The sequence below is a fragment of the Schistocerca cancellata genome, chromosome 8 (genome assembly GCF_023864275.1).
Source record: "Schistocerca cancellata isolate TAMUIC-IGC-003103 chromosome 8, iqSchCanc2.1, whole genome shotgun sequence".
In the NCBI taxonomy this organism is placed as follows: domain Eukaryota; kingdom Metazoa; phylum Arthropoda; class Insecta; order Orthoptera; family Acrididae; genus Schistocerca; species Schistocerca cancellata.
The window spans coordinates 343,784,407-343,812,237 of record NC_064633.1 but is presented as its reverse complement, the minus strand read 5'-3'; the positions used below and the strand labels follow the sequence as shown (position 1 = coordinate 343,812,237).

Below are 27,831 nucleotides of genomic sequence, written 5' to 3'. Positions count from 1 at the left end.
TTTGTGTTGGAACTTCCTGTATCCAACAACAACATCCGCAAATAGACTTCTGTAGCTTATGATGTTACATGTTAGATTGAAAATACTGTTTTCCTGATGACACACTTATTTATTCATTCATGCTGACATATATCCTGTTGTTGAAAAGACACTACGTTGAATCTACAGCATCTGATAAATGGCTGCTTTAACCTAAAGTTCAGCTGACCTGATGAATGATTTTTTTGTCAAAAGGTTTTTGTTTTATCAGATGTCAGTAAAAGTATAAAAGAATCCCTTCATCGGGCATTTTCGAGCTCTGTAAGCAATTGTCGCCCATGATACAGGCACTTTCATTTGCTTTGCTCGCTATCAGGGGCAGTCGTGGAATTCATCTCCACACGCACACACACACACACACACACACACACACACACACACGCATACACACACACTCTTATCACCAAATTAAAACTTGCCATCACTCCAACTTATAAAGTACGACAGATGAACTCCAACTAATAAAGTACCACAGATGACTAGATTTCAATATTAATAACAATAAAATATAATAATAATAACTTGTTTACATCAACAATAAGTATATTCCTTATGCTAACTTATAAGAAACTGCAATTCAAAGAAATGAAACATTTGAAGAAAACAACCATCCAAAAATTTGAGAAGTAAATGTGGTACGTAATTGATTTAAGAATTATATTGACAGCTTCATAATTCACTCAGTTTCAAATAGAAGTACGCATTCAACGTTATGAGTATTTCACTTTGCTCTACGACTGTGAACAAAAATTTGCAAACTGTGGCTGTGCAAGCGCGCAAATGAGGGAAATTCTGTATCTTCCGACAGTTCCCACCTATGCTAGGAAAGTTCTTCTTCTTCTTTGAATAAATATATGCTCGGATAGATAACAACTGGATGTCCCCCATATTTCTCAGTCGTGAGTATCCTCCTTCATTTGCTTGTAACTTCTTACTCTCTTCACATCTGTTAGAATTCCAAACCTTCTTCTTGCTCTCCCCCGTTTTCCTTCTATTTTTTCCCTCCTTGGTTCTCTGTAGTAAACAGTTTCTGCATAATATGTGCCTCATCAAAGATGTTTTCCTCTTCTGTGTCATCCTCACGAAGTTCCTCTCCTATCTTGCCCCACTCAGCGCCTCCTCATTCTGTTGATCCATTTCTCTTTCTCCATTCTCCTCCATAACGACATTAGAAACTTTCTAAATGTTTTTGTTCTTTCTGCAGCCATGTTTCAGAACAATGAGACACCAAACTCCACACAAAATATTTGGCTAATTTCTTCCTTAGTGTAATGTTATGCTTCTGGCCATCATCAAATCTTTCAGTCTTCTGAAAGCTCTCTTTTTCGTGGAGATTCTGCGTCTCACTCTCTCTGTACAACTCCTGCTGGAAGCTACTAGGTTTCCCAAATACTGAAACGACTGTAACTGTGCTAATACCATTTCATTTAGTGACATATTAATCGTGACGTCTTCTTTTGCAGTTCTCATCACCTTGATCTTGCCAATGTTCAGTTTCATTCCGAATTCTTTACCCACACTTGCAATATACTCCATCATTACTTGGAGCTCTTCCTCCGTTTCTGTTAGCACAGTCGTATCACCAGTGTACTTGATGGTCTTTATTCTTTCTTCTCCAATTACAAATGCTTTTGATTTTTCCAAGGCCTTTATTAATTAGCTTCCCAGCATATACACAATCCAGGCCCCAACGTCTATGTTCGGTGTCAACGTGCAACAACCGTTCACAGACGACAAAAAATGGTTCAAATGGTCTGAGCACTATGAGACTCAACTTCTGAGGTCATTAGTCCACTAGAACTTAGAACTACTTAAACCTAACTAACCTAAGGACATCACACACATCATGCCCGAGGCAGGATTCGAACCTGCGACCGTAGCGGTCGTGCAGTTCCAGACTGTAGCGCCTAGAACCGCTCGGCCACCCCTGCTGGCACAGACGACAGGTGGCAGCACTAGCAACTCTGGGGATGTGGCAAACAGTGCAGTCGTTTTCGTAAAACAAAAATGGAGCGATTTATCTGACGTCCAAAGGGGCGTGATCATTGGCTTTCGGGACAAGGGTGGAAGCATTTCCGAGACGGGTAAGTTTGTAAGCTATTCGCCTGCCGCCGTGGTTAAAGTGTACCGTGCATCGCAAAAGGCAGTGCTATCTAATGCCGATGCTGGGGCTATTATGGTGCATTAAGAGCCATAGCTGACAGGGGTGAATGATGGCTACGGAGATGTGTGTGGGCGAATAGACGTGCAACTGTTGAGCAACTGACCGCCCAGATGAACCAGAGGGCTACCAACAGTGTCACCACAACGACTAACCAGTGAACATTGATGTGTATGGGCCTCTGCAGCAGGCACATAGTTCATGCACCTATGCTAACTGATGTTAATCGGCTACGGAGGCTGGAATTTGCACGCAACTGGACGTCTACTGAGTGCCGACAGGTAGTCTTTCGAGATGAATCACGTCTTATACTCCCTCAGACTCTTGGCGTTTACAGCCCTGTAACGGTCGCCTGTGGGGCTCATGTCAGAGAAGGAAGCTTTATGGTCTGGGGAATGTTTTCGTGGGATTCAATGGGTGATCTCGTCATTCTGGAACCCACAATAGAGCAACAAAAGTATGCATCTATCCTTGGGGACAGTGTTCACCCCTACACGCATTTTGTATTTCCCTTGGCACAATGGCATTTAAACAGCAGAACAATTCATCATGCCACACAGCTCGCAGTGTACGTACATGGTTCAAACAGCACCAGAATGAGTTTACCACACTCCCCTGACCGTCAAACTCGCCGAATTAAAACCCAGTCGGGGATCTGTGGGACCACCTCTATCGGGCCGTTCTTGCAATGGATCCTCAGCCAAGACACCTACTACGGTAGTCGAGTTGGCATTGCTCCACATCCTTAATGGTACCTTCCAGAACTACGTTGACTCTCTTCCTGCATGTCTTGCACGTCTCGAACTACCACTTTCTGTCTCATATAGAGTTCCTTTATCAACCTTCCATCTTTTCAGTCTATACCAGTATCTTTCAGAATATTTAATGGCATATACCAGTCGATTCTAATTAATTAATTTAATTTGTGGTAAGATCTTATGGGACCAAATTGCTTAGGTCATCGGTCTCTAACCTTACACACTGCTTAATCGAATTTAAAATAACTTACGCAATCGACGACACACACACCCATGCCCGGAGGAGGACTCGAACCTCCGACGGGGGGGGGGGGGGGGGGGGAAGGGGAGAGAGCCGCGCGGACTGTCGGACGGTGACAAGACGCCATAGACCGGGCGGCCCCAGTCGATTCTGTCAGATGTTTTTTCTCAATCGACAAAATAAACATACATATCTCTGTTGATTTCCAAAAATCTTTATGCTATCATCCACAGACACCCTATTGCATCTCGTGGTCCTCTTCATTTTCTAAATCCTAAGAAATTTTCTCCGATGTCCTCCTCTATTTTCCTTTCTGTTTTTCTCAGCAGTATTCTGGTCACATTGCATATGAAATTAATTGTCTATAATTTTTACATTGATGGGGTTGTGTTCCTTTGGTTTGGTAACCATTATGCCTGTGTTATATATTCTATTGATCAGATTTGTAATTCTAGTTATGGCATCCTTTCCTAAGGCCTCCAGTGCCTCAGACTTTACTTGATCAGGGCTCATCGTTTTAGCTTTAGGTCCTGGATCACTTTCTCTGCCTCCCATTTATCTATTACAAGGTGAATGCCTGCCATTGCCCAGGTATGTACATTATTTCTATCTTCTGTTAGTCCATCTCCTCCTTCCCCCTCCCTCTGACCCTCTCCTCCTTCACCTCCTATCTGCCCATCTCCTTCACCCCCTCCCTCTCTGTCCACCTCCTCCACCCCTACTCTCAATCGATTTCCTCCTCCTGTCTCTCTCTGTCCATCCCCCTCTCCCTGTTCATCTCCTCCCCTTTCCTTTCTGTGTCGAATTCCTCCTCTTCTCTCTGTCTATTTCCTCCTCCTCCTTTTCTCTGTCCATTTCCTCCTCACCTCTGTCTGTTCATCTCCTTCTCCTCCCCCACTCTCTGTATATCTCTTGCTCCCATGTCTCTGTCCTTTCTCAGTCCATCTTCTTCTCTCCACTCTCTCTGACCATTTCCCTCCCCTATCTCTGTCCTTATCTTCCATCTCCTATTTGTTCCTATCGCCTTCCCTCTTGCTGTCTGTCCATCTCCTCCTCTCCCCTTCTCTCTCCACATTTTGACGCTCACCTCAGGTGGTGGTTCTTATCCCTACAGCACCTCTTTCCCAGACTGTAGCTAACATGTGTACCAAATTTTATTGAAAGCGTTCCGTTTTTTTACCTGTGGCTTTGCCCGCATACGCACATGCAAGATATACCGGGTGATACAGAATAACGGGAATGTCTGAAATGAGTAGTGGCAGCCATGGGCAGGTGGCAGCATTACAGGTTCGTGACAGCCAGTACACGGTCCGCCATTTCAGTAATCATGAATCAGTTCAACGGACAACAGCGTGCGTTAGCCATAAAAATATTTTATAAAAACAAAGATAGGTTGGCAGCAGCGCAGAAGAAGTTTCACGTCTTTATAATTTAGGACGTCGTGATGCCGTACCATCGAAACATGTGAAAAATGTTGGATTAGTATCATTGAAGAGACTGGATCTGCCCTCAAGAAGAAACCAACAGGACGATCAAGACGTGTGCGTTCTCCAGCGAACATTGATGTTGTACGCCAGTCTGTCTTACGGAGCCCACGGCGTTCAATTCGTAAGCAAGCAGCAGTGGTTGGAATGTCCCGGGAGAGTGTTCACAGAATTCTTCATCCCGATTTAAAATTTCATCCATATAAACTACAGATGGTGCAACAATTAAAGGACAGCGATTATCGGGCACGATTAGGATTCTGTCAACAAATAATAAGAAATTTAAACAATGACGATGAATTTCTAAACAAGTTGTAGATGTCAGATGAGGCACATTTTCATCTCACAGCTTATGTGAATAAACAGAACTACCGTTAGTGGGCAAACACAAATGCCAATGACGTTCATGAGCACCCTTTACACGCTAGTAAAGAGATAGTATGGTGTGGTGTTTCATCACATGGGATTATCGGACAGTAGTTTTTCGCAAATGAACGGGGAAACACAATGTCGATCGTTACGTGGAGGTGTTACGAACTTTCGTTACACCTGCATTGAACAACTTTACAAACGTTCAAGAAGCCTGGTTTCAACAGGACGGCGCGACGTCACACACTGCATAGCAATCAGTGGCATATGTGCGAGAATTGTTTGGCAACCGTGTGGTCTCACGATTCGGCAACATTCCCTGGCCCCCTAGATAGCCAGATTTGTGACTTTTTCTTTTGGGGCTGCCTCAAGAGCAAAGTCTACACGACTCGACCAAGAACTCTGGATGAGTTAAAACAGAGAATTCGGGATGCAATTCACAGTATCCCAGCTGAGATGTTGCAGCGGTCAATGAGGAATCTACACAACAGATTTCACGAATGTATTCGTACAGGAGGAGCCATCTAAAGGACGCAATTTTTAAAAAAAGACAAATGCCATCAATGTTTCGAAAGTGGCAAAGTTGTAATGTTTCAATTACTACGAATGCAATTTCTTTCCTCCGTCACTCCTTATTTTATTGAATTGTGGAATGTTCCCGTTTTTCTGTGTCACCCAGTATTTCACATACATGTAACACATTTTACACCTGTTTCTACACCTATTTCCCCTGTATGTCTAGCGAATTTCACTCTGTAGTTTCATTTTCAAGCGGTTCAATTTTATAACGTCACATCTCCTGAACTATATGCTGTACAATGACATAATTTTGTGGGTGCATCCAGTGCTATATATGACTACTGACTGCGAAATGTGTATTGAACAGAGTTCGTAGCAAAGACGTAATCAAGAAGAAATGCATTAAAACGCCATGCATGATGCTGCAGTGTTTCACGCTCTAAGTGTTTATCAAGTCATGCAGAAATAAATGATGTAAAATGATATGTTTTTCTAGGTGCATTCAGCAGCATATGTGAATTACTGTCTGTGACGTATGTTACGAATAGAGTAAAGAAGTAATAAATTAAAACGTCATATGATGCCACCGTTTTTCACGCGTCTCAGTATTTGTCGTCATATCTCCTAAACGATATTTCGTACGATGATATATTTTTGTAGTTACGTTCAGTAACATATGTGGGTACTGTGTGCGAAACTGGCCGCGAACAGAATTAGTAGCATCAAAGGAATAAAATTTAATTGTTTTGCAAGACGCTTCAGTTTTTCACGCTTCTTAGTATTTGACGTCATATCTCCTGAACTGTGTGTCGCATAATAATATAGATTTGTAAATAGATACAGCGGGAGATTTTACTGCATGGACAGCAAAAAAGTAGCAAGTGATACATTTGTTTTCTTTCATCATTTTGTGGGAGCATTCAGCGAGGAAAAGCTTCTTAAAGGTTTGAAGTTGTGTAACTTTCGTTGCAAGCTCTAAGTACTCCCATTTTCAAATACTGGATGATATGGGTCTTTGCATATCGTGGACTATACCACATCTTCACCCCCACCCCTACCCCTTCGAAAAGTGGGTAGTTCATACCCCCACAATGATACTTTCCAGACAGTAAGTGATATGTGTACCGACTTGGTTGAAATTGGTCCAGTGGTTTAGGAGGAGATGAGGAACATACATACACATTACATACATACATAAATACAGCCATTTTTTAAATTCGTGTGGATATTGGTCTCTGGTGATTTTCGTCACATTCTTGTTCATCCTCTAAGACTAATTCTTCACGATCAACCATAGAATCACTTATTTATCTTTCTGTTACATTTTTCTTACTGGGGGTCTTTCCCTTCCTGCCTTGCCTTCCTCAGCTTCCCGCGGTTTGGCGGTTCCACCTGTGGACTAACGATCTTTGTCGGATTTGTTGTACGGTCAGCTCGTGAATGTATGTCTTTTCCTAGCTGGAATGTTATCCGCAGGTGGTCATGCCATAGGACAATCCATGCGAACATGGGCTCACCCAAGCAACGGAAGAATATCCTATGTTATAGCTAGTAGTTTCTACAACTTCTTCCCTTTCTTGAGGTCCTCAGATTCCATGCCACTCTATAGGCTGAAAGTTAACTGAGAAATTTGGGACCTGATCTGCTTAAAAATATAAACACTATTACTAAAACGCTTTTTGGTGTGTACGTGTGTGTGTGTTTTATGCCCTCTTATCGTCCATATGACCTGTGTATGACAGACGGTACAGAGTTTAGTAAGGGCGCAGGACTACCAGTCTTAGAAAACTCAACCATTTCGCTACCATTGGGAATATGTGTTCCACGATAACACATCAGAGAACAAATAGGAATTTACTGCGTGTTGTTGCTATGTATCAGTGTACCAGTAATAAAGTGAAGGTTGCTAATGGTTTGGAGAATTCTTATAACAATTTCATACGCCTGTAGGTTACGCTGTCTTTAAATTTGATTGTTTATCCTCTTCACTGCGCCGTATAGTCGCATAGAATCAGTTCAAAACTGTAAATAGGCAACCCATTGAACAAATTTGCAAAGCAAAATGCTGTCATACCTTCCCAAACAATATGTGTCAATGAATTGCACGCGCATGTTGAGATTTGCCATGTCACAAATGGTGCTCACACTGAGCACCTGCAATAAGAGTTACAAACTTGTAGAAATGCTAAATCCAGTAATGTGTATCTGTTTTCTGTATGTCTTGTAGTTTTTATGCAGCCACCATCTGAAATCCAGAAGTATTTACTAATAATACTGTATTTCCCACCCCTCCCTGTGTTGGAAAACGAAACGACGGGAATTATTCTTTTCATATTCTTACTTCTGACTAGAGATTTAATTAAAATAACCATACATGAATGTCTTTTACTCCGAAAACGTTCTATTCTATCACGCTATAGAAATGACCTAGTGAATAATGTCGGAAGCTCTATGAGGATGTTTGTAGATGATGCTGTTACATGCAGAGAAGTCACAGCACTAGAGAGTTATAGCGAATGCAACAATAGCTGCAGAGAACCGATGTTTGGTGTAGGGACTGGCAGTTGACTTTCAGCGTAAACGAATGTAATATATCGCCATAAATAGGAGGAACGACCCGTTATTGTTTGATTATACAATAGGTGAACAATCACTGGAAGAAGTCAGATCCACTAAACACATGGGAGTGTGCATGTGGATCATTTTAAAGTGGAGCAACTCATGAAAAATAATCGTAAGGAAGGTTTTATTGGACAGTTTTTCCAAAACTAATCCGTAACCTTATTAAGAAACCATTATTCATATGAGGATACCCAATCCATTTAAACTATTAACGCTGCTTGACAGAACGCACACAATTAAATCTAACACCAATGATTGCAAATCTGTGTAGCACTACTTTCCTTTAATTTTATAAGTGATAGGTCATTATAGTGCTTTTCTGCCACTTGGGATGGCTTGTTGATTGTGAGAATGCACAAGAACTCCAACGGGAGCCTGGCACGCAGAAATAAAAATGTTCCTGCTGAAAAGCAGGATTCAGTTAGGTACATGAGAGGAACCAGGTGCTGTTTCTTCGACAGATGCGAGGACCCTGGAGGATCACCGTGTGAGCGGCACACCAAGGTTATCCAGCACGTTGTAAACTTTCATTGTGGCAGGAGTTTAAGGAATGCCTTTTAAAAAAGATAAGATATGTGAAGGGAAGAGAAAAACACGAGGCACTCTGCTTGGGACATACCTGTTGGGGACCGGAGGAAGCTGCAACTGCAGATATTTAAATTTTGAAGGAGACCCATGGCTGCCTCATGACAATTAATTTCGTAGTCGTGTTCGAGACTCGCAAGTGCGGACCTGCAGCTAAAGCACACATGTAGTGGGAGAGAAATTCTGTCTACTGCCGCACTCTAAGAGAGAACTGAGCACTTTCGTTAGGAGAACGGAAATTGTACTTATTGTAAACTTTTCGTTGATCGGAAATCGGAAAGTATATTGGTTTTGGCTGCCTAGATTCCGGTGCTGGCAGAAGCAGCTGCAATTTTTGGGGGAGAGGAGAAACTTCGTCTTAGGGTACGGTACATCTCTTCGTCCTAGATCTTCAGGAAGAGGTGGTTACATTTTGGTAGTGCAGAGGGAGATGTCTTCGCTTTAGAGCTAATGACAGATGTCACAGCTGAACATTGAGTTCTCAGCCACAGTTTTAGAAATCGTCTGCACCTGAGTGTCAGCAGAGTGGTAACCATGATCCACATCTCTTTACTTCTTGACGAGGGAAGCTATTTGTTTCATATCAGAGTTTCGTTTTTGTGAATTATTCCGTGCTGCCAGCTAGCTGCACTCAATTTGCACTAAGGCGAAAGAACTGATGCTTCTAATTACTTTTCTAGGTCTTTCTATTAGGCTATCAACTTATTCAGCACTCATTGGCGATTTCCGTGGACACAGGTTTTGTATCATTTTTATCTCAAATCCACCCATCTGTGCTATGGTCTTTCGTACATGTTTCTGCATCGTTGTTCCCTTTTCTAATTATTTTTATTGTTTATATATTGGCTAGAAACACAGTAATTCATCTAGCAATAAATAATATTGTTATAGTGACCTTTAATTTCATTTAGTAGTTTGATGAAAGCATTTATCAGTTTAACTATGTGAGTTGGGGTACTCAGCTCTGATGTTTAATTGGGCAATCCCTGTTTAATTTAGATATTTAATTAGTTACCCGTTGTGCGACTTCGCTTTTTCATTTCATATGATCTCATGGAGAATGACCTGTTCACTGCTTAGGTCTCCGGGTTCATATCTCGTACCGTTTCGAGCGTATGATAAATGTTCAACCGACACCTCACGAAGACAGAAGCCAAAATGTGATTCGTTGGAGGCTTCGCGACAGAAGGGGTAACTTACAAAACCCTAAAAAAATGGTTCAAATGGCTCTGAACACTATGGGACTTAACTTCTGAGGTCATCAGTCCCCTAGAACTTAGAACTACTTAAATCTAACTAACCTAAGGACATCACACACATCCATGCCCGAGGCAGGATTCGAACCTGCGACCGTAGCGGGCGCGCTGTTCCAGACTGTAGCGCCCAATAACCGCTCGGCCACTCCGGCCGGCAAAAAACCCTCGTTGGACTAATACTTGAGTACTGGTCCTCGGTCTGGGACCGTTAATCAGATTCGATTCATGGTGGATACACAGAAGAGCAGCGTGTTCCGCCACAGGTTTGTTCAGCAAGCTCGAAAGCGTCAGGATATACTCATCTAGCTCCAATGAAAGACATTGCAAGAGAAGCGTTGTGCGTCAGAATGTGATGAAAAGGTCACGAAGGTAAAATCAGAAGGATTAAAGCTTACACGGCGGCTTACCAATAATATTTTTTCCGAGCACCATTCGTGAATGGAATGGGAAAAGGGGGAGAGGGAGTGACAGTGATGCATTAAGTACCCTCTGCCCCACACCATAAGGTGGCATGCAGTGCATAATTATGGACGTAGATATAGATGTGGGGTGAAAAGAGGCGCTGTACCCCACTGGGTAAGAGTCTAACTCAGCTGACCATGAGTGTAGAATTCATGCACAAAACAATAAACTGTACGTACGTATGTGAAATTTGACGATTTGATCGAATGTGACCCTGCTGGCATCCGTGTAAGTAGCACAACTTTTGTGCACTGGCTGTCTTTCAGTTTTTAAGAGTTCTAGCACAACACTTATCATACGAATTACGACATTTATTCTTACGACACAGTGCTATGTTTATTCATTGCCATTTCCTGTTTTCTTTATCTTTCTACCTGGTCCTAGTGATCAAGGCAGATTATGAGATCCCTGCCAATCGTAAAGATCGGATCTTCCCAGCAATACCCCAGGGAAAGGGGAATAGAACATGGGATCCCAAAATGGAAATACTTGGTAAGGTATTTCCAGTTGCGGCATTTGTCTTCAGGAAAACTTCTCAAAAACCTCAGTTTGGACTGAAGGATTGGAGATGTTTTTCATTCTTATTTGGCGCAATGTATCGAAATATTTAACGTATGGAAGTCCATTGTTCACATGGACGCGGCAAGCAGCGATGATATAAGTAAGGCAAAAGCGTCACCATAGCCGCATCATTAAAGAAATTTATTTCATACGACTAGTTTTGGCACAACACTTACGCTATCTTCAAGTCCACTATAAACCAAAAGAGTGATTTCATTCCTCGGTCCATGAATCGTAGAACCCATAAAAGTGGCCAAGGAATGGAAGTGTTGCGCCGTTTGAAATAAATATCTTTGATGATACGACTGTGGTGTGCCTTTTCTCTAAAAATATTTAAGGCTAGTGTATGCATGCGTATCTGCTAATGTATCCTGCATAACACAGCTGCTTGATGTATGCCTGAGACAGCATGTGGTCTCAGTGATCGATCAATTACTCATACGTGACTATAGTATGACGCTACACAGCGAGAGTGAAACGGAATGTTTTCTTTCCCATCACTTAAGTTTCCTTGATTTTAATTTAGATAGATGTCTGCTTTTCGTCTGTTAGTGCTTGTCCTTAGGGAACCTAAGAATAATAGCTAATGATAATAAGTTGAAGGAAAAGATCTACCAATAGTCAGTAGTGTTCTGTTCAGACTGAGAGAAGGATGACTCACCTCTAGTTGGTCGACAAACAGCGATATGAACTGCAGCAACGGACTCGTCATGTGGTTCATGTAGGCGACTGGCGCCAGGCTGAACATGACGCGGATCTTGTCGTTGTATTCTGGGTGCAGGGAGGCCATCACGTAGAAGGAGGTGGTGCCTTGCGAGTGGCCGGCGTAGAATATGTCTGACTGGCCCGTCTCAGCGAGGACGTAGTCGATCATCGCCGGCAGATCGTAGTCGCCCATCTCGTGCCAGCTGCGTCACAAAGGAGGCAGTGCTGTGTGTAAACACGACTATATAAGAGTGCAACACGTAGCAAGCATTACTTGCCAGTATGACAGTGCCACCACGGAGACGACATGTAACGGGTGCGTGAAACGTTTTCATTCTCTCACAGAGTTGACACTAAAGCCAAAAAAAATTTAATGTTGTTATACCGGCATATGTCACTCAACAATGCAGTTCAGGTGTCAATTTCATCTAGAGAATAAGTCGTACTTATCACTTCTTCATCTACGAGTGTTTGTTAACGCGAAAACGGTGTATTTCCATTGTGGCTCGGTGCTCACATTAGACGGGTTGGGTAAAAATAAGGAAACACTAAAATACAATACTTTACCATGTCCAATACGATGTAGGAAAACCGTTGGATTTCAAAACAACTTCCAGTCTTATCAGAGTGGTACACAGGTCCTGAGTGGTTTTAAAGGAGATCTTCTGACATACTTCCTGCAAAATAGTGGCCAGTTCAGGTAACGATGATGTAGGTGGACAGTGATTACGCTATAAGACAAGTATCGAATGCCGAATTATTGATAAATAGTTGGAAAGAACAAGAAGGCGTATAAAGGATGAGAACTGCGGAGAACTGAAGTCCGGACGTATAGGGGGTGTTCAAAAATCTGAGGACTTAAAACCATAACATAATATCAAGCATAATACGGTGCGGTAAAACCAACGGTATTCAAAACAGCTTATAGTCCTCTCGGAATGGATGCACTACTGGCCATTAAAATTGCTACACCACGAAGATGACGTGCTACAGACGCGAAATTTAACCGACAGGAAGAAGATGCTGTGATATGCAAATCATTAGCTTTTCAGGGCATTCACACAAGGTTGGCGCCGGTGGCGACACCTACAACGTGCTGACATGAGGAAAGTTTCGACCCGATTTCTCAAATACAAACAGCAGTTGACCGGCGTTATCTGGTGAAATGTTGTTGTGATGCCTCGTGTAAGGAGGAGAAATGCGTCTGGCTTACGCAATCGTGGCGGCGCGCCAGCGGACGCGCACATCTAGAACACCCAGTGTGCGCGTCCGGGATAACGTTCCGCTGGCACTGTGAAAATACTCTAAGTCCAAGCTACTGCATATACTATATAAGCGAGCGAGAGCCGCGCAGAGGCTCATTCGCGCTGCTGCTGCTGCACAGGCAACTGCATTGAACGCCGCCACGATGCCTTACAGGAGAATTCGTCGTCGTTCTAAACAGACAGTTTATAAAACCGTCGAGAACATCGAGTTCGCCACAACATCTGGAGACAAGAAGAACCGCATACCAGTTAAGAGTGTTGCTGCTACTGCACTTGTCGACGGACCTTGTGTTTTCTGTGGTTGTAGACTTAATTTTAGTATTGACATTAATGATACATTCGATCATTCCGACTTTGATAAAGATCGGATTGTAGCCTATCGCGATTGCGGTTTATCGTATCGTGACATTGCTGCTCGCGTTGGTCGATATCCAATTACTGTTAGCAGAATATGGAATCGGTGGGTTCAGGAGGGTAATACCGAACGCCGTGCTGGATCCCAACGGCCTAGCATCACTAGCAGTCGAGATGGCAGGCATCTTATCCGCATGGCTGTAACGGATTGTGCAGCCACGTCTAGATCCCTGAGTCAACAGATGGGGACTTTTGCAAGACAACAACCATCTGCACGAACAGTTCGACGACGTTTGCAGCAGCATGAAGTATTAGCTCGGAGACTATGGCTGCGGTTACCCTCGACGCTGCATCAGAGACAGGAGCGCCTGCGATGGTGTACTCAACGACGAAACTGGGTACACTAATGGCAAAACGTCATTTTTTCGGATGAATCCAGGTTCTGTTTACAGCATCATGATGGTCGCATCCGTGTTTGGCGACATCGCGGTGAACGCACATTGGAAGCGTGTATTCGTCATCGCCATACTGGCGTATCACCCGGCGTGATGGTATGGGGTGCCATTGGTTACACGTGTCGGTCACCTCTTGTTCGCACTGACGGCACTTTGAACAGTGGACGTTACATTTCAGATGTGTTACGACCCGTGGCTCTACCCTTCATTCGATCCCTGCGAAACCCTACATTTCAGCAGGATAATGCACGACCGCATGTTACAGGTCCTGTACGGGCCTTTCTGGATACAGAAAATGTTCGACTGCTGCCCTGGCCAGCACATTCTCCAGCTATCTCACCAATTGAAAACGTCTGGTCAATGGTGGCCGAGCAACTGGCTTGTCACAATACGCCTGTCACTACTCTTGATGAACTGTCGTATCGTGTTGAAGCTTGCATGGGCAGCTGTACCTGTACACGCTATCCAAGCCCTGTTTGACTCAATGCCCAGGCGTATGAAGGCCGTTATTACGGCCGGAGGTGGTTGTTCTGGGTACTGATTTCTCAGGATCTATGTACCCAAATTGCGTGAAAATGTAATCACATGTCAGTTCTAGTATAATATATTTGTCCAATGAATACCCGTTTATCATCTGCATTTCTTCTTGGTGTAGCAATTTTAATGACCAGTAGTGTAAATACAGGTCCTGCAGAGTTTTTAAAGGGATCTTGTATCATTCTTCGTGCAAGATAGCGGCCAGTTCAAGTAACAATGATGTAGATGGATAGTGATCACGGACCCTTCTCTCCGAAGTAGACCACAAAGGCTCAATAATGTTGAGATCTGGCGGCTGTGTTGGCTAGGCCAGATGCGACAGTTCATACTGGTGCTCGCAAAACCAATCCTGGACGATGGGGCCTGTGTGAACAGGGGCTCTGTCTACTTGAAACACAGCATCATCTTCGTAGAACAAACACTGTACTATGGGATGGACCTGATAAGCGAAAATGATCACATAATCCTTGGCAGTGATGCAACCTTGCAGAGAGACAATGGAGATCATCGAATATCACGATATGGCTGCCCAAATCATCACCAAACCCCAGTCATGGTCATTCCTGGGACACAGACTCTACCAGAAGTTGGAAACAGTGTGAAACCACATTCGACCAAATGGGGTTCGTCCTTTGCCCTATAGTACTTGTGCCATGGTTTCGGTACCACGTTTTCTTGGTACGGAGGTTTGCATCAGTGATAAGTTGTTTTGGAATTCTATCTCAGTCCGCCTCCAGAGCGTAGCGGTAGCGTTTCCACGTACTACGCAAGGGGCCCGGGTTTGATTCCCGGCAGGGGCTGGGTGTTGTGTGTCATCATTGACCCACAAGTCGCCGGGGTGGCGTCAACTAAAAAGGACTTGCAATATGGCGGCCGAGCTCCCCCGCATGGGACCTCCCGGCCAACAATGCCATACGATCATTTCATTTTTTTATTGTTTTCGAATTCCATCTCTTCCTCTTATTCCCTGCTTATGGACCTCCCTTCGTGTTGTTTTGACGCTGACAAGTTTCGTTACTGCGATCCCGAGTTCTGCAGTGACTTTTGCAGTGTTGTCCACTTATTTTTCGTCACAGTCCTCTTCAATGACCGTCTGTTACGAACACTCAAGACTCAGTTATTTCCGTGTTGTGACATCACGAATGATGTTTCTCTGCTTTCCTTGTATGCGGTATGTATGCCTCTTGAAACACCATCCTGGTTCCGGAAGTACCCATTATACGAACACCGACAATTTTCCCACCTTCGAATTCACTTAGCTTCAACCTAATGCATTCAAAACTACATAAAACACTGTTTCATCAACTGCGACATAGTCGCGTATACAAACAGTGATCCAATACTGTCAAATGTTTTTTATTCCAGTCTTTGATCACAATATCAATTCATTAGGCGATGACCGGTTTCAGTCCGTAATGATCATCCTCAGGTCTACAATATACAAATGTGTACACCCAGTGAGCAGTGTGTTTTCCAACATAATACAGCAATACGTATCACATTATATACTATCTTACAACCAGGGAAATATACAGATAAAATATGGTAAAACGTACTTTTTACACCAGGTCCTAAAGTGACATACAAATATAATCATCACAGCATCGTCAAATAGATCTAAAATAAGGCGTAGAATAGGCCACATCGTTCTAGGCGCTACAGTCTGGAACCGCGCGACCGCTACGGTACCAGGTTCGAATCCTGCCGGGGCATGGATGTGTGTGATGTCCTTAGGTTAGTTAGGTTTGAGTAGCTCTAAGTTCTAGTAAATCGGAGAAAGACGAAGGTAATGAGAAGTAGTAGAAATGAGAACAGCGAGAAACTTAACATCAGGATTGATGGTCACGAAGTCAATGAAGTTAAGGAATTCTGCTACCTAGGCAGTAAAATAACCAATGACGGACGGAGCAAGGAGGACATCAAAAGCAGACTCGCTATGGCAAAAAGGCATTTCTGGCCAAGAGAAGTCTACTAGTATCAAATACCGGCCTTAATTTGAGGAAGAAATTTCTGAGGATGTACGTCTGGAGTACAACATTGTATGGTAGTGAAACATGGACTGTGGGAAAACCGGAACAGAAGAGAATCTAAGCATTTGAGATGTGGTGCAATAGACGAATGTTGAAAATTAGGTGGACTAATAAGGTAAGGAATGAGGAGGTTCTACGCAGAATCGGAGAGGAAAGGAATATGTGGAAAACACTGATAAGGAGAAGGGACAGGATGATAGGACATCTGCTAAGACATGAAGGAATGACTTCCATGGTACTAGAGGGAGCCGTAGAGGGCAAAAACTGTAGAGGAAGACAGAGATTGGAATACGCCAAGCAAATAATTGAGGACGTAGGTTGCAAGTGCTACACTGAGATGAAGAGGTTAGCACAGGAAAGGAATTCGTGGCGGGCCGCATCAAACCAGTCAGTAGACTGATGACAAAAAAAAAAGTTCTAGGGGACTGATGAGCCCAGATGTTAAGTCTCATAGTGCTCAGAGCCATTTGAACCATTTTTTAGGCAACATAGCCCACAGAGTCATTATTGCAACTGGTTACTGAAGTACAGTAGCTAACAGAAATCTGTTTGCCTACATCTTCCCTAGATGTCGCTACTGTGGGCTTCGATGTAGTCAACATTTATGCAAAGAAAAAAAAACCTGATAAAAACACATTAGGTAAAACACATGTAGCAGACTTTTAAAATTGATAACTATCATAGAAACCAATTGTGATACCGTGGGAGACATATCACGTTGTATGTAAAGCCCTCTAGTGGTTAAGTTCTTACGATCGGTGCGAGCCTAAGTAACATCCTGGCGGCGGACCCAACAGAGGGCCCTGATCACTGATATGTCTTTTTTCAGCTGTCATATAGACGTTATGTCTATCACAGGCAATTTATAGGTTGCTACAGACAATGTATTACGTATATTAATTGTTGACCGTAAATTCACCAAAAAAGGGTCGGTCCTATTCTCTTCATATATTTCCTTTTAATAGATAATTTTATATGGGTAACTGTATTCGCCTTTTAATGTATCACAATTGGTTTCTATGATAGTTATCAATTTTAAAAGTCTGCTACGTGTATTTTACCTAGTGTGTTTTTATCAAATTATGTTTTTTGCCTAAATGATGACTACATCCAAGCCCACAGTAGCGACATCTAGGGAGGATGTAGGCAAACAGATTTCTGGTAGCTACTGTACTTCAGTAGCCACTAGCAATAATGACTGTGTGGACTATGTGACCTATTCTACACCTTACTTTAGATCTATGTGACGATGTTGTGCTGATTATATTTATATGTTTTAGCGATGCCTTTATGGCGTTATCACTTTAGGACATGGTGTAAAAAAGGTACGTTTTAGGACATGGTGTAAAAAAGGTACGTTTTAGGACATGGTGTAAAAAAGGTACGTTTTACCGCATTTTATCTGTACATTTCCCTAGTTGTTCAAATGGTTCAAATGGTTCTGAGCACTATGGGACTTAACATCTGTGGTCATCAGTCCCCTAGAACTTAGAACTACTTAAACCTAACTAACCTAAGGACATCACACACATCCATGCCCGAGGCAGGATTCGAACCTGCGACCGTACCGCACGGCCACACCGGCCGGCGCCCTAGTTGTATGATAGTATATATTGTGATACGTATTGCCGTATTATGTTGAAAGACGCACTGCTCACTGGGTGTATATATTTTTATATTGTAGATCTGAAGATGGGCATTACGGACTGCAACCGGTAATCGTCTAAATAACTGATATTGTGATCAAAGAGTGGAATAGAAACATAAAACACTCTTCTAACGACGACTGACAGTTGAAATGTATTAAGAACATTGAACAACAGCTGTTCGTGATCAAATACAGGGTTGGCTTGCACCTACATTATCATCAAGCAAGCATTTCTCTTTATATTTGTCCAACTCGCTCGTTCCCATTACGACTGGGTGGGTAAGAAGGAAGGCAATTACATACCTCCTACAATAGTCATGCAAAGTGCTGTTTAAACTAACTTTCGGCGAACAAACGATTACCGTTATTGATACTCGACTGAAATAAATAACTAGCTACAATTTGCCAGCAGTTGCTGCATCTCTGGAAGAAAATTCGTTGTTTTGAAAGGTCTAAAGCTGAAATAATTTCTAAGCTCAGGAAGATTTACGAGGACCGGACTCCTAAATTTTCAACAGCTAAGAATGCTTATTTCAAACGTGGCCATATTTGCCTTGAAGATGATTCATAGAAGACGTCCCAAAATATCGAGAAGTTGCAACATATTATGTTAGGCTTTGGGGAATGGACGTGTGTAAAACACCTTTCACCAAACTCATATCAGATTAAGGTGTATGAAGAAAGAATTAACTTCGAGGAAACCTTGTGAAAGATGAGTAGAGCCTTGTTGATTAAATTCGGAAGTGAATTTCAGAATTTGGTCCGACATAAAAATACGACAACTGATTCTGCGCTCTAATTTGTTCGAGGAACTAAGAAGCAATCCAAACAGTGGGAGAAACCGGGTGCATTTCTACGAACGAGGTGAAGGCGAGGTCGTCTGCTGGTAACATTCCCTTCAGTGTTCTCCGAGGAGAAAAATAATTATTCCAATTGATTACATAACCAAGAAATTAAAAAAAAGGTGAAGGCAACTGGTGAATACTCAAGAAGACTTTTAAAACAGTTGGCTAATAACAGAACGTGAGAAATGCCTGAATTTCAAAAGGAAAAAATATCTAGACATCGCATTTTTTTTTCGAAAAATGGTGCTTTGGCAATGGGAAAACGAAGAGGTATGAAGTACGAATTGTTCGGAATATCTGTTCTGTTCGCTACGTTTGACGCCTTCGAACTTCCACGTGCTAAGAAGGTAATAAGATCAGTGCTCACCATCCCGTCAAGGGGGAGGTGATTAGAGGCGGAAGACTAGTCTGCATTGAGGAAGGATGCGGGAGGAAATTGGCCCTCAGATGAATTACCCTGGCATTTGTCTTAAGCGGTTTAGAGAAATCATATAGAACTTAAATCTGGATGTCCGCAGTCCTCACGAATACGATTACAGTGTCTTATCACTGCAGCAACCCGCTCGGTCATTGCCATGTGTTGTCACATCTACAGAAATTTGTGACTGGAAGCCGTTTTGTGTTCATTAGCTACAGAATGGCAACTGGAGATCAATATACTTACAGGAAAATATTTGGATGAAATGTATTGGCAGAAGTGGATTATATCGAAAAAAGCATATTTTTGACCTCAAAACAAGGTATATCATTGCAAAACCGAAAATTTTTCAGTTTCGTAGGAAGGCGAGAGTTTTATGAAACTTCCATAATTACATTAAGATGAAAAATCATTTAGATGCGACAGAACAATGGAATAAAATAAATTATATTAGTCGTAGTCAGAAAACCATGTCATGCTTCCAGAATGAAGTTTTCACTCTGTACTGGAGTGCGCGCTGATATGAAACTGCCTGGCAGAGTAAAACTGTGTGCGGGACCAAGCCTCGAACTCGGGACCTTTGCGTTTCGCGGGAAAGTGATCTGCCATGCCAGGAGAGCTTCTGTGAAGTCTGGAAGATAGTAGATGAGGTTCTGGCAGAATTCAAAGCTGTGAGGACAAGTCGCGAGTCGTGCGTGGTTAGCTCAGATGGTAGAGCATTTGCTCGCGAAAGGCAGAGGTCCCGAGTTCGAGTCTGGATCCGGCATACAGTTTTAATCTACGAGGGAGTTTCATGTCATGCTTCCTTATTACTGATTCTGACTTACCGTAAACACTTAAGTGTGGCAGTAAGAAGTGTAGACGTCTGGAAATCAATTAGAATTACAATTAAAAATGCAGTGGAAGCTGCAGGGGAGTACCATCATAATTTGCTGTAGTAGCTAGTGAGAAATCTCCTCCGAAATTACTACTGGAATCGTTCCGGCACACACAGGACGGCAAGAAGTGGGACTACCCAGGAAACGATTCAGTGTTCTTCACTTGACTACGGAACGAGATTTCAGCCAACACCTGATTTGGAAGACGAGAAGAAGTAATAGCCTTTTGGAATGAGATTTTGGTATGAAGCCTATTGCCACAGTAGATGAAGAGTGCTAATTTGTGGACTTGTGAAAATACCAGATTGACATAGCTTTCCAGAGAACAGAAGTCTTGGGAAGTGAGATTATTTCCTTCAGCAGTTGTTTTGCAAGAAACAAGATTGTTTGTCTCCATCAGACACTTAGTTTGTCAGTCGAGATTTGTCTGGGGCAGGGGTTTCCGCACACTAATTTATGGTAAGTAGATACAATCATGGAAACTGACAAAGTCTGCCATCGTTGCATTGGAAAGACATTTTTTTGCACTAATTTGTTCATCTACAGAACATGTTCATTCACTAACTTGGTTTACATTATGCAACGAGAAACGCATGTATACCTTCTTATGAAGAACGGAATGGAGCAACAAATGTATTTTGGTATCTAAAGGTGGGATTAGCTCTGAAATCCACCAAGAAAAGTGAAAAGCTATAGTTACTGTGGTATTTTTTATGGTTTACCGTCGGATCCTAAAAAGAAAACAATGTTCAGCAATCCGTTAGTACGCCGTCGTAACATGAGCCAAATTTTTCATCGAGATTCAACAACACAGGATTATCTCAAGATGAAGGTCAATTATTGCCTCAAGTAGAAGGACAAAAAGGTTCAAAACAGAAACCGGACGCGGTTAAAAAAGCTCTTTGTTGAAAAACTAAGGGCTTTTGGAAGCGACAGGTTCGTCCTCACAAGGATGTTTACGTTTATTTTTGTCATTGAATCATGTTGCGCTGAAAGAACTCAGCTGTTACTGGTTATGGTGAAAGTTTTTTCAAGTGATTGCGGCCTACAGAAAGAACCGATATTAGAAAAGCGACAATTTTACTTGTTGTCGGAATCGGATCTGATGATGAGCTAAAACAATAGAAACACCTTTATAAGATAACTACGGAGTACGTTTTCCGTTATTTACGCCAGTTTATGATACTGTTGACTGACTTTGGAAACGTTGATATTCTGTGCATTAATATGCAAAACTGAACACTTTCATGAAATTCGGCGCTTAAACACTGCAGGGCATTTACTCATAAGTATCAATATGTCGGTCACGTGCCTGATTGTTCACAAAATACATATACAGCAAGTTACAAACACGAAACAATTCCTATCAGACATATTACATTGTAAGTAAAATATTACGACAGAAAAGCCTTAATATTTCAATACATGAAATATATTTGTGTAACTATTAATTGTAACTAAAATAAGCATCCGATGAAAAACTGGTAGTCATGGTAGTAGCCACATGGCATCTATTTTATGGAAAAGCTGAACGATATTATATTGTGTGAGATTCCCTGTAGTAGCTAATGTGTCGTAATCACGAACTCTATAGTGTTGAGAAACAAGACGTAAGAGAGCTTTTGAAAAACCGCAATAATGATCGTTTACAAACAGAAAATCAGTTGAGTTAGACTGCTAACTGCAATACATGGGCCATATGTTTCAATGTCACTCTGCTTCGATCAATAAGATACATAATTCAAATTAATCGTTGTTTTTTTCTTCAAGGGCTAAACTTTCGTGGCAAGATAAAATGTGAAATCCCCCAGTGAATTCAATCACTTTTAGTACGGATTACCTACTGATTATGTTGACGACCTATAGCTAGACGTTGCCACCCTTACTGTCGCTGCTGCTGTTGGGAACGCATAGAAAATGGAGTGAATGCTGCTGCGACTCACCTGAACTGCCAGAAGCTGTCGTCGTCTGGGTTAATAGTCGTGTGGTTCCTGGAGTAGACGTTTCCCCGTGAATTTCCCATCCACACGTCGAAGCCAGCATCAGCCAGCACGTACGCTGCGGGAGTAGATAAATGTGTTTTACACAATCAGCTTGCACTACTATATGTTTGTAAGACTGTGATCTGTGAGATTCACATCTGCTTTTACTCGTAGTACTCCAACAGCAAGATTCTAATGCATCTATGAGACAGTCTACAACATTTTACTAGTGGCGATGTAAACCGCAATGTAATGTTAGATTAGATTATACACTGATGAAATTACTATAACTAAATGAGCCTAGTACTTAACATAACGTCCACGACACACCCAGGTAAATCCAGAAGGGCAAATATTTCACGAAATTGCTGCTCTAAACCAGTGAAGTGTAGAGAGTAATTAATATTTTATTGGTGATGGGTATAGCAGTGGTATAGCTGGTTTTATCATTGGAGTTTGTTATGGGACTTATGTTAGTGTTGGTGCTAGTATGGATATGGTAGTGGAGTTATTCGAGGGAACGTTGGTATTGGTGATGGGGTCGGTGCTGGTTGTGATATTATGGTGGTAATGTTGGTATTCATTGTGGTAATGGCGATGGTGATTTTGGTGTTCGAGGTGGAAGTTTGTTGATAGTGATGAAGGGTTGATGGTGGAGGTGGCGTTGTTGATGGCTATTGTGGTTATATAGTTGGTATTAGTGGAGTTGATGATGCTGGTGGTGGTGGTGGTGTTGCGCGTGTGAATGTGTACAGGACAAGTTTCTAGTACAGTTGTTGACCTTCCTGTCCTGCACAAACAAGATAGAACTCATCATTCCATTTATTACATGTTATTTGCACCATAGTTTTTCCGTAACGAGATGTAAATTTAATTACAGCCTCCTATGAGATAAAATAACTGCTTCATGATTCACATGATGCCCGAGTTTCTTATTTTCAGAGCTCCTAACTGAGCCTTAATGGTTTGTGTTGATGCTCATGAAACTAAAGTTGCCCTTATCTGCCTCAACAAAACTGTGTCTAAATCATCTGTTGCAGTTTGATTAGAACACGGCTGTGGCAAAGTAAACTTCTGCACGGGTGCCAGTATGTTCCACTCTTCGACTATTATAGCATTTCTCCGGAAGAGTCGTTCACTTCTCGCTGGTGTTATGGATGATTGTCGCTCATATTCTTACCAAATGGACCACTGTAACAGTTCTGAGGCTTCGACACACTTTATGTTAATCTGTTATGGAGATATTGTAATACCCATGGAATACATCGCCACAAAGGTTCTTACGACTAAGTTAAGAGTGCAGCTGCAACGCCATCAATATTAAGTAAAGATCTGCCTAGGCTGTGGAGGCTGAGCAAATGTTCCCAGATTCACAGGAAAGCAGACGTAGTAAGACAATATACGGAAGGTCTCGTTAACAGAATTATAGAGCGGAAACGTAAAAACAAAGTACGATGTCAAAACGTAAGAAAGCAGGGAAAAACAATGAAAGATTTACGTTACGATTCATTTTATTCGAAGGAATACAAATTATAACAGTTTCACGTCATTTTTAACGTCTGATATAAACAGTTTTGTACATAAAAATATAAAAATAAATATAAAACGAAAGTTTAGTTGAAGATGTAAGTTAATATTTCGTCCATGGAGGACTGCATCATGAGGACTACACTGTCGATAAATGGAAACAAAACTGTTTTCTTCGTCAATCATTTATTTTTATCACTATGCGTTTGCGTTTTTCACACGATCATATTCAACTGAAGAACTGTTTAATTATATAGCTGGCGTTAGTGGACAGCACACGCACCTTTCCGCAGCAGCAGACGAAGGGCAATATAGGTTATTCTGCTTCTATTGCTAACGATAAAAGAGGGTTTTTAGAAAAGCTACCTTTAAACTTAAAACAAGCATGAATTTGAGACGAAATTACTGTTAAGGGGCAGTACGGTCGTAGAAAGTCTGCATACTGGTATGTATTGTATGTCCTCACTTTACATTATGTTTACACTGCCAGTTTAAAGATATCGTACATTTACAGATATGCTTGTTTACATTGGATACAAAGATAAGCAAGCAGATGTATAACATGTACAACAACTCTGAAGTGACAGTGTAAACATAACGTACAGTGGAGAGAACTTACAAAAAGTATCAGTATGCAGTCTTTCTTATGACTCTGCTGCCCCTGTAACTGCAATTTGCTATCACAAATTCATGTTTTGAACTTGAAAAAGTCCTTCCTAAAAAAATCTACAGCAAAAGACGCAAAATTACTTACATTATCCGTGATCTTCTGCTGTGTACAGGCGTTTGTGCTCTTTACTAACACCAGCTACGCAACTAAGCAATTCTCTTCTTGGAAGGTAATGGTGCGAATCATCGAAAAGAGTAATGGTAAATAAATAAGTGACCAACGCAGAAAAATGTAAGTACCATGCTTCACTTCCAAGGAGAATGTGCACAGCCTTAGGTCACTTATAAAGAGTACGTATTGACATCATTTACACAATGGTAAATAAAATTTCCTCTACTTCACGTCAAGAAAATAGATTATCCTCTCTCTCTTCAGTAGTTAACGTGCTGGGCGACGAATATTTTGTACGATCGGATGATCATGCAGCTATACCCCAAAATTACACCATATTTTGTTTTATTGGTTTATTTAATTATGTTGCACAATACACAGTTACATTGTATTGGTTGGAACTTACGTCACATCGTGGCGATTCCTTCTGAGCATCAATCGCCACTTTGTTTGTTACAAACGGCTTTCCTTGAATTGAAGCTCAGTATTCTTCTTGATGTTTTAATCGTGCCTTTCCTTTTTTGACATAAAGCACTGGATACAAAAGATTCACATCGACAATCACCGAAATGCAGTAGAATGTACTACTGCTTGCTGGTTGTAGGAAACGAACAGGTTGTAACGTGTTTACCACCGACATCAGACGTGTTTGGCATATTCAGCTTTCCTATGTCACGGACAAAGTTACTAACACACTGGTAAAACCAGGTTTCCCTAGGAGCAGAACAGGGCTTTTTACGCCAGCAGGGACGCAAAATTCAAATACGCCGCGCATTTAAGCGTATCAGCTATTCAGTCCACACATGACGTCTGAGATGAGTATTTATCGTGTTGTTACTGTAACAGAACTGCCAATGTACTGTACAGTACTGATGGATCGCGTCGGGAAAAAGAAATGTCTGGGTTTACTGACGCGTGTTTACTGAGGCGTGGCTGGCTCGCGTCATGCCTTGTTTTTTATCATTGGTTTCAGTCCAGTTGTATCTTATTTTTTCTTCGGTTACCGCCATAACTTTGCTGTCATCTCTCCGTGACTGGCAGCAGCAGCATGTATCGATACTAGTACTGCTATACTATCTTTGGTGTCACGAATATATTTTCTGGGTGTGCTGTGTGTGGCAGTCGGTCGGTTGGGGCAGAGCAGCGAGGAAGTCTCTGTGGTGCGTAGTCAGGTCGGAGCCGGTGGCGGCGTGCATGCGCGTTTGAGGTTGTGAGGCGCTTCTTGCGAGGGTTACGAAGTTCGGCGTCCACCGACCCTGGACACTAAAGTTGAGTGCTCCCTTAACCTACTATCAAGCCTCAACTGCTATCACATCTCTTCGTTTGATCCTGGTTGCCACTTTCTGGAAGATTCCCTCTAGCAACAACGTGTGTTCATTGAAGTCGGCTTGAATTGCAGCCGTCTTCCTCTGTGGTGTTTAACTTAATTTAATTTATTCCTTCATTAATGAAGTGTACCCGCGATATCTTATGCCTTCTGGCCGTTGACGTAATTTTCGGCAGCGTATTTTACTCGTAGTGTCGATGCTGTCCAGCACGGCGTGTAGCTAGACAGCTGAGGTGTATTGGTAGTTTTGGGCGTTTATTCTGACTTGGATGGATTGGGCACCAGTGTCCAAAACGTCATGCTATTGACATCTTGTTGTCGTTTTGCTGTTTGGATGGAGCAGAACTGATCTTGTTGGGTGGTCCGTCGGCTGGCCCTCGGTTGGGTTGACTTCCGACTAAGAGGTTGTCGGTCTGGCTGCCTGTCTCACCTAAACGTGCGTTAGTGTTACTTCGCAGGCTTACCCTTGGAACCTTCTGAGCGCCGCTCCTTGTGTTTTACATAGTGATTTCCTTTTTAGTCTTAAGTACCCTGTGTGGCCTTCAGCCGAGTTTTAGTTTATTAAAATTGCAAGGTTTTTCTTCTTAGGCCTTAAGCCGTAAATTTGTTTCAAGTTGGTAAGTGGCCTTCAGCTGAGTTTTCAGCCTTTTCAAATCAAAAGTTGAAAAATTTTGTTTAGGCCTTAAGCCGTAAGAAATATTTTCTAGTTGGTATGTGGCCTTCAGCTGAGTTTTCCAGCTTAAATTAACAACTGCAAATTACTTTGTCTAGGCTTTAAGCTGTGAGATTGTTTGGGTTTCATATGTGGTCTTCAGCCGAGTTTTATGTGAAGCATTTTAGGATAAAGCCTCTAGCCTATTTTAGTTGAAGTTTAGAAGCTCTTCCCTTTAGGCCTTTAGCCGTAAAATTGTTTTCTGGGTGGTGTGTGGCCTTTAGCCGAGTTTTAATCTCTCTTAAATTAAAAATTCAAAATCCTTGTCTTGCCCTTAAGTGATAAGATTGCTATTCTTCAGTACGAGGCCTTCAGGCGAGTTTTACACGAAATGTTTTAAGGTTGAGGCCTTCAGCCTTTTCAAATTGAAAGCAGTTCTTCCTAGGCCGTACGCCGTTAAATTGCTTTGTTTATATGCGGCCTTCAGCCGATTTTTCAGCCCATTTAGATTAAACATTGAAATCTTTGTCTCGGCCTTAAGCCGCAACACTGTCCTTGATTAGTGTGTGGCCTTCAGCCGAGTTCTATGGGAAAATTTTTAGTTAAGGCTGTCAGCCTATTTATATTGAAGATAAAAATTTTTTTTCTAAAGAAGCGAAACCTCCAGAACAACTCCTGTACCTCAGTTCCTTGCTTAGGCCTTGTGCCTTGGATTTTCGATGTGGCCTTCAGGCGATCTAAATTAAATCAAAGGAGGTCTTTCGTTAAAACCTTGAAAGTTTGTGATCCTTGCTTGTGTGATTGTGTGTTTTAACAAATAAAGTTTACACGTTGAGTACAACTGACAGTAACTTATTTTGGGCCCTTTCCACAAACGTAACCTCATCCGTTCTGTCCTGCTAGCTCAGGGATTTAAAAAACAAATAACTGGCTATCAAGAAGGGGAATTATTCTCTTCCGACTTTTGCGAAACGCAGTTAAACAGTCAGCAATATGTTTCTGATCCGAGAGGACGAGGGTGTGTCGGACATACTGATTAATAATCACTTTCCCGACGCTGAAGAGAGGCTGAAACCATATTTTGTATTTATTCGTCATCAGTCCACGTCGCTTTTGAATTACATGGAAGAGCAGGCTACTAACAAGTAATTTAAGTAAAATGAAATTCTCTTAGCTTAGGCAACCGATTACATTTAAAAAATCATATTTTGCCCTTCATTTGTTCATTCATTGTTAATTGTTTTTATTGGAATCATTTATCGCTTCTGCTGGTAATATTTTCAAGTATACATTTTTATAACCCATTTTTCTAATATATTATAAAACAGCGTTGTCATCAAATTAGAAATATAGTATTATTGTCAATATCT

At 41.9% G+C, this 27,831-nt stretch overlaps 1 protein-coding gene across 1 annotated transcript in view; it reads right to left on the bottom strand.

The window, feature by feature from the left end:
* The window catches only part of LOC126094668 (lipase 3-like), an 82,015-nt gene that overhangs the window by 18,386 nt on the left and 35,798 nt on the right, over nt 1-27,831 (bottom strand). The window contains exons 3-4 of the mRNA XM_049909178.1: nt 22,136-22,250; nt 11,719-11,965 (exon numbers count right to left, since the gene is read on the bottom strand). Of these exons, the coding sequence (XP_049765135.1) occupies nt 11,719-11,965; nt 22,136-22,250 (362 nt within the window). The remainder of the gene's footprint in view (nt 1-11,718; nt 11,966-22,135; nt 22,251-27,831) is intronic.